We start from the raw sequence: 7,946 nt of genomic DNA, 5'->3' as shown, positions 1-7,946 counted from the left end.
ACTGATATGGAAGAATAAATGATAGGTGGTCATGGGCTCAACCCGTCAGCCGAAGTTTGGGCTGACGGGTCAATCACGGGTAACGGACAATCATGCTGACAGGACCCAGATAAACTGGGGCTGAAGGCCCCGGCTCTAACCGACGGTTATTCAGAGTTCCGTGGTGACGCCAAGGGAAGAGAGAAGGCTGACGGTTTGAAGGCCGACGACTCTGTTGAAGTTAAGACTTGGCCACCACGCATGGGAAGTTGCTTGTGATCCACGCCCAGTATCAGAGTCCTATAAGGAAAGGATTCCGCAATCTACGTGCATAAGGATTCCTATAAGGAAAAGACTTCTGCTCCAAGGAAGAGAGGTCCACCCTCTACTACTATAAAAACCCCACTACCCTCATTGGCCGAGGTACGCATAATTAACCCCTCTCTAGCACTCTAGAGTTGAAAGAAGTTCTAACTTGACCTTCGGAGGGTATTTGGCCGGCTCCACACCGGTGCTCTCTGTTAGGTCCTCCCTTTTTTGTTGTGCAGGTGTCGCTTTGAGCGTACAAGCATCGTGCAACTCACTGGTGAGATTTTCGGCATCATCAGTTAGTTTGTTTGATTGTTCTCTCTCTCTCTCTCTCTCTCTCGCGTCAGATTTTGTATATATATGAAGAGTCCAGATTTACAATGGTCTTTTTTTCCCCTTAACCAACTAAAGTCGAATTTTAAGGGAAGTTTAACGAAATCAGTAGCTTTTTTATTCATCTCAAAATTCTAGGGGGGACGGTAGGCATATATTTACTATGATTCGTTTTATGTTTATCCATATAAAAACCATATGCCAAAAGCATACACCTCTATTACGTTACGTAGTGAAATTCTTTGAGACTTTGCATGCCAGACCTGCTTTATCCCTAATGTGTTGACATCTAGCTAGATTTGAATTGCAATAGTTGTATGGCACCAATGAACTAAATTTATCTCTCAAAGAAAAAAAAAAACCAAATAAATACGTGTAGTGTAGTAACTAAACAACACTTAAAAAATAAGGATTAGATGAAAAATTTGGATTATAATACACTACACGTAAAAAATAAGGATAAAATGAATTACATGAAGAATTTGGATTGTAATCAAGTTAAGATTTTTATCAACTTAGAAATTATAGGAGAAGAAAAATATTAAAATCTAAAATTTAAAAAATTTCCTACAATTTGATGAAGCCGCTTGGCGCAACCACGACTTCTAAACCTAACTTTTATTATATAGTATATGATATATATATATATATATATATATATAACACTAATAGAGTTGATTAACATGACAGAAAATATCCTATCAAATACTTGTTATATGTGGAAAAAATCTTGTATGAGATGGACTTATAAGATACTTTCTCATTATCAGTGATAATCATGTGGTATAAAAACCCTACATAGATATACAACACGGAACACAATAAGCTTAGGCTATAGTCGTTTTTTGATTATGAACAATCAATTCATGTTTTCATCAAATCAACTGGTTTTACATTTGTATCTCTAGCCAAATATGTTATTTTAATATATTATTATATAAGATATAGATTTATCTAAAATGTAAGGTAATTGTTCATGGCTTTATCTTTTGGTGGTGGAGCCAGGATTTTGGTTAATTAAAGGAGTAAAATTAAGATAAAATATTGAAGAAAAAAAATTAATTCCAAAATTTTAAACTACTATAAAAAAGAAAATATTTGATTAACATAGAAAATATAATATAAAAGTAAGTTATAAAAGGAATAATATCAATAAAAAACACAAAAATTAATAAAATTTTATATTTGTAAAATAGAGAGATAGAAATTACTTTTAAAAATTGTTTAATTTTTTGGGAGAACAATTCGGTCCCCTTGGGTCTATTCAGTCCATTTGGTCCACTTCAATCCACTTTGGTCCAATTCAGTAACTTTAGTTTATTATTTGGTCCATTTCGGTTCATTTGGTCCACTTCGTTTTATTCGGTCCATATGTCCATCTAGTCCAATTCAGTCCAATTTGATCCAATCCAGTCCAATTTGCTATATTCGGTTCAATTTGGTCCATATCGATCCACTTCCATTCAATTCAATCAACTTCGATCTATTCATCCAATTTTGGTACAATTACTTAAGAATGAGAAAAGACAAGTTTAGGTTGTGAGTAATAAGAATTATTTGAGTAATATTAATTGTAATTATAAGATAAATTTTGATTATTATTATTATAATCTCCTTAAGTAAATGAGAAATTTCAATAATAAATTTAAAACTTAAGAATTTTAGTTGTACCAAAATAAATTACAAAAATATAGTAGTAATGCATAATAAAAATAGTTAGAAGAATATGAACCACTTCAAAAAAGAACAATATCAATCAAAAACACAAATTAATAAAATTATATATTTGTAAAAATAGGGAGATAGAAATTACTTTTAAATTTTTTTTAATTTTTAGAGAGAACAATTCGGTCCCCTTAGGTCTATTCGATCTATTTTGGTCCACGTTGGTCTATTTCAGTCCATTTTGGATCATTTGGTCCACTTTGGTCTATTTGGTCCAATATGTCAATTTCGTCCTATTTGGTCCATTGTGTACAAATTTCTTATGGATTGTACTATGATCCAATGCATAATTGTCTTTGAAATATTTAAAAAAAAAAAAAAAAAAATCATTATGAAGAAAGATCGATGCAAGAAACACGGTTACACCAAAGTGGTTGAACTAAGCTACTAGTTGTAATTTTACAGCTAGTCATTAGTCATTATATATGCATTTAGTCCACGAAATCAAAGCTGGGACTTGTAAGCCATTTTCATTAGTTATTTATTTTAGAATAATCAGGCAAAGACCCATTTGGATGACATGCTAAACTGAATTGTCATCTATATAAAATGGGTTCCCATTAATGCAGAAATGCTAGCTACTTGGTCAAGGTGAGAGACCTAGCTAGCTAGCTTGCCATGCTGAACCACGCGCTTTCCTGGTGTTCCCACTGGCAATTAATGATTATTCCTTCCTAATCAAGTTAATCTTTAATATATGATTATGATGGTTGTCAAACACTAAACCCTTTATACATACATACATATATATATATATATATATTATGGGACAAGAAAAAAATTGTTATCATTTTTTCTTTCTTTAGTCTATTTGAATTTTATATTAAAAAAAAAAAAGAATGAAAAGAAAATAAATACTTTAAAATATAAATTCTACTATTGTACGATTGAATTTGTTGTATTTTATTTATATCATGGTTAAACTAGAACCCCAATAAGATGAAAATTAAGCTCACTGACCTAGTCTGCATAATTTGTATGTTTGAAGGGTATGTAGGTTATTTTATCTAGCCATTGCCAGTTTGACATCCATGAAAGTCAAAGAAGATACACGCTTAACCACCCACTCCAAAACCTGATAGGCTAATAGGATGGAAAATCTTGTAAAATAAGCAACTGTTGAAGTGAGCCAATGACTGTTTCCCCTTAGTTACCATGGAAACCCTCAAACTTAGACAGCTTCAAGCTTTTCTTCTATGCAGCTATACACGTTTTTGTTTACAAAGTAAAACTGCCACACTCATCTTTACTATATATATTCTTGCCTATATATACTTGGTTAACATCAACCTTTATCTCAATCTCCAACTTGCTCATAATATTCCTCTTTCAACTTTCATCTAAGTTCTTTCTTTGCTCGTCTCTTATTCATTCATTCATTACAGTATTGGGTTATTTGGGTTGTAGAGTAACTATGCCAACCATCGAAATTTACTTGGCTTTCTTTGTTACTATGTCTATAATGGTGTCAGCATCATTGGCAATGCCATCACTCAAAGTGGGTTACTATCAATCAACTTGTCCTTCTGTAGAGGCCATTGTGAGAAACACTGTGAACAAAGCAGTGTCAAGGAACCCTGGCCTAGCAGCTGGCATCATCAGAATGCATTTCCATGATTGTTTTGTCAGGGTATGTTAGCTCTTTGTAACACCAATGAACTCTGTTATATGTTATATAGAATCTGTTAATTTGCCATTTTTCTTAAGCTTCTCATTGTGCATGTTTAAAGTAATTATTCATCGAAAAAGAGAAGTTTCAAAGTCATTTTAAAGACCCATTAATATATATATATATATATTGTTAAGCTTCTTATGCATTTTTCAAAGTCACTTTTAAGACCCATTAATCATGTTATATTTAATAGAATCTGTAATTTTCTTTATGAAAAAAAAAAAAAAAAAATCCTAAAATGACAGATGGAATCACCTTAATAATTAATACAAAAAACCATATAACTTGGAAGAATAGAAAACCAAAGTGAGAGGTGGGGATTGAACCTAGTTGATCATTACGTATAGATGTACTCATGTACCTAAATTTGTAGACCCTCCTTTTTTTGCCACTAGAAGAATGCTTTGAAAGTTACTTAATTACCAAGTTGTTAGAGCTGAATCATGTTTTGTATCTTATCTATGCCAGGGTTGTGATGCTTCTATCCTACTTGATTCAACCCCTGGAAATCTAGCCGAGAGAGATAGTCCAGTCAACAATCCAAGTTTAAGAGGTTTTGAAGTGATATTTGAGGCAAAGGCTGCACTTGAAGCTCAATGCCCACAAACAGTCTCATGTGCAGACATTATTGCTTTTGCTGCTCGTGACAGTGCTTACAAAGTTGGAGGCATAAATTACAAAGTTCCATCAGGACGCCGTGATGGCAGAATTTCACGTGAAAACGAGCCTATTCTAAACCTTCCACCACCTACCTTAAATGCTCAGGAACTCGAACAAAGATTTGCGCAAAAAGGACTTAGTCTTGATGAAATGGTGACACTTTCCGGTGCACATTCCATAGGAAGGTCACATTGTTCGTCTTTCTCAAAGCGATTATACACTTTCAATGAAACAAATCCACAAGACCCTTCAATGGATCCCATATTTGCTAGAGACCTAAAGACCAAGTGTCCACAAAATGGTGGCAATGATGATCCAACAGTACCACTTGATGTACTTACACCACATAGGCTTGACAATAAGTATTATACAAATTTGAAAAAACACCATGGCTTATTGACATCTGATCAATCTCTTTTGAGCAGCCCTTCTACAGTTGGAATTGTCAGAAATAATGCAAGGCATGGTGAAACATGGGCTAATAAGTTTGCAGCAGCTATGGTGAAAATGGGTTACATTGATTTGCTTACAGGAAGTCAAGGTGAGATCAGAAAAGATTGTAGGTTTGTGAACTAGATATTACAGGTTTATTGGTATGACTATTGAAATTATTTTGTATTATTCTTTTACATTGATTCATTAGTCAATGTTGATTCAAATGTAAATTCATTCTTTTGTAAGTTTTTGAACAAATTTTTTTGAGAAATTAATGGGATAAACTTGTATTCGTTGGATGTTACAAAATGTGCATAGCATTCGTGTGTGGAACTTTAAAATTTTGTTCATTGTTTTACAACTTTTTTTTTATTATTATTATTGAAAAATTGTACCAAAATGATGACTAGGTCGAATCTTGGTGTGATGGTGTCTTCTATAAAAAGCAATAAATCACAAATTCGAGTACAGAAATTAATCTCTCAAATTAATTTAGAATAAGACTGTTTATCATTACTTCTTAATTCCAGACTCCACAAAAATAGGAGCTTTGTGCAAAATTCTTAGCAAGCGGGTTGCGATTTTGTCACTAATGAGACAACTCAAGCTTGTGCCTACATACATATGACCCTAGGCTTACTTCTAGCGAGACTTGGATGGAATCATCCAAGTAGCCCATTGAGAAAGTGTTAGCATTAGAAAAAGTGGGATTTGAGTATTACAAGTATACTGAATCGATGGGTTGGGATTTGGGAGAGCTCAATGAGTCAATGTCATTTCGTAGAAATCTTGAATCTAGGCCTAATACCGTACAGTCTGTATAATGTCATTTACTGTTTCCATTGAGCGTGGGCTTAGCTAAATATAACCCACACAAAAAAGAACATTGAACACCCTTGAAACCACCATATTATTCTATTAACGATATTATTATCACAATCTATCAATAGATACACCCAAATTCACATATAATTTCACAACACACTTAAATATTAGCTTATATTTGAAATTATTATTTACACATAGGTCCACTGTTGACAATTGGTGAAAAAGTAAAATGATTGCGTGCTAATCACAAGTTGACATCCAAGTATATTGAGTATGTCTATTGTCTATAGATTTTTTCTTATTATTATAATAAATATCCACTAATTCAGTTATTCACTTAATAGTAAAATGTCTGAAGATCAAATTTTATTCTATGGATTCTTAACAAAAGAAAAAAGAAAAAGAAAAAAAGAAAAATGAAAAAATAAAAAAAGAAAAGAAAGAAAGAAAGAAAGAGTGAAATCAGAAATCTTAAATAATATTTACAGCCATAGGTTGCACACTGCATTTATGGATAAATTTAGATGATATGTATCATTTTTTTAATAGATTCAGATCTTCTAGATTTTTTAGGGTATGTACTCTACAAATAGATTTCTTAAATCATAACTACTCTTTTTATGATTTAAGGGTCTAAATTATGCCATGTTAGCATTCCACTAATAATACTCTTAAAATAATAAAATAATGTTACAAACAAAACAATTAAGATTATTATTAATAGAATACTAACATGACAAAATTTAAACCATTAAATTATTAAAGAATAATTAAGATTTAAGTAAATCTATTTGATAAACTAGCCTAAGAAATTTAAAGAACCTAAATCCCTTTTTAATAGGTACGTACCTAAATCCCTTTTTAATAGGTACGTAGCACACTGTAAAATGGGTTCCCATTATACAGAAATGCTAGCTAGCTACTTGGTCAAGCATGCTAAACTAAATTTTCACCTAATTAAAATGGGTTCCCATCAATGCATAAAAGCTAGCTACTGGGTCAAGCATGCTTAATCACGCGCTTTCCTACTTGTTCCCGCTGGCAATAAATGCTTAATAATAATAAATAAAGTGAATAAAAGTATAATTAAATATTGAATAAAAAATAGAAAGCAATTGAAAAAAAAAATTAAAATTTTTTTTGCTACAGTCAATTTGAAATTTTGTATATATATAAAAATAATGAAAAGGCAATAAATATAAAATTTTACTATTGGATCTCTTGCATTTTATTTCTATCCTTTCCAAATAGGGACAAAAAATAAAACCAAAACGTCATGTAAAGCCAGAAGTCAAGAACCCAAAATAGTAGTAAGAAAAAGATAATGAAAATTTCACTGACTTGGTCTGCAAATTAAATATGTATAGTTATTTTACCTAGCCATTGCCAGTTTGACATCCATGAAAATCAAAGAAGATAAACGCTTAACCACCCACTCCAAAACTTGTAAAATAAGCAACTGTTTGTGGAATGAGCCAAAGAAGAGACTGTTTCCTCTATCTTAACATGGAAACCCTCAAACTTAGACAGCTTCAAGGTTTTTTTATTTTATTTATTTATTTATTTATTTATTTATTTTTAATGCAGCAATATACGTTTTTGTTTTCTTCTGCCAGACCCAACTTCACTAACTTCTTTCCTATAAATACTTGGCTAACATCAACCTTTATCTTCATCTCCTTCTTGCTTATAATATTCTTCTTTAATTATCAGTTCTTTCTTAGCTCTTTTCTCTGAGTCTTATTCATTCACTCTTTAGAGTAACGGGATATTTGGGCTGTAGAGTAACTATGACAAGCATCAAATTTTGCTTGGTTTTCCTTGTTAGCATGTCTATGATGGTGTCAATGTCACTGGCGATGCCATCACTCAAAGTGGGTTACTATCAATCAACTTGTCCTTCTGCAGAGACCATTGTGAGAAACGCTGTGAACAAAGCCGTGTCAAGCAACCCTGGCCTAGCCGCTGGCCTCATCAGAATGCATTTTCATGACTGTTTTGTCAG

General features: G+C 32.3%; 1 protein-coding gene across 1 annotated transcript; it reads left to right on the top strand.

Annotated features, from left to right (window-relative positions):
• The first annotated feature begins 3,628 nt into the window (after positions 1–3,628).
• LOC136063930 (peroxidase 5-like) lies at positions 3,629–5,412 on the top strand. The gene is made up of 2 exons (XM_065764976.1): positions 3,629–3,976; positions 4,487–5,412. Exons 1-2 carry the CDS (start codon positions 3,761–3,763, stop codon positions 5,252–5,254), a joined length of 984 nt encoding a protein of 327 aa, XP_065621048.1. The 5' UTR covers positions 3,629–3,760; the 3' UTR covers positions 5,255–5,412.
• The last annotated feature ends 2,534 nt before the right edge of the window (positions 5,413–7,946 follow it).

The sequence above is a fragment of the Quercus suber genome, unplaced genomic scaffold (genome assembly GCF_002906115.3).
Source record: "Quercus suber isolate HL8 unplaced genomic scaffold, Cork oak 2.0 scaffold_597, whole genome shotgun sequence".
In the NCBI taxonomy this organism is placed as follows: Eukaryota; Viridiplantae; Streptophyta; class Magnoliopsida; order Fagales; family Fagaceae; genus Quercus; species Quercus suber.
This window is presented reverse-complemented; position numbering and strand designations above follow the sequence as displayed.

Excerpts from the sequence above, each read along its gene's own strand:
- LOC136063930 (XM_065764976.1), top strand. The coding sequence starts at position 3,761 with ATGCCAACCATCGAAATTTACTTGGCTTTCTTTGTTACTATGTCTATA. Across the intron at positions 3,977-4,486 it reads TCCATGATTGTTTTGTCAGG|GGTTGTGATGCTTCTATCCT; the intron begins GTATGTTAGCTC and ends TATCTATGCCAG.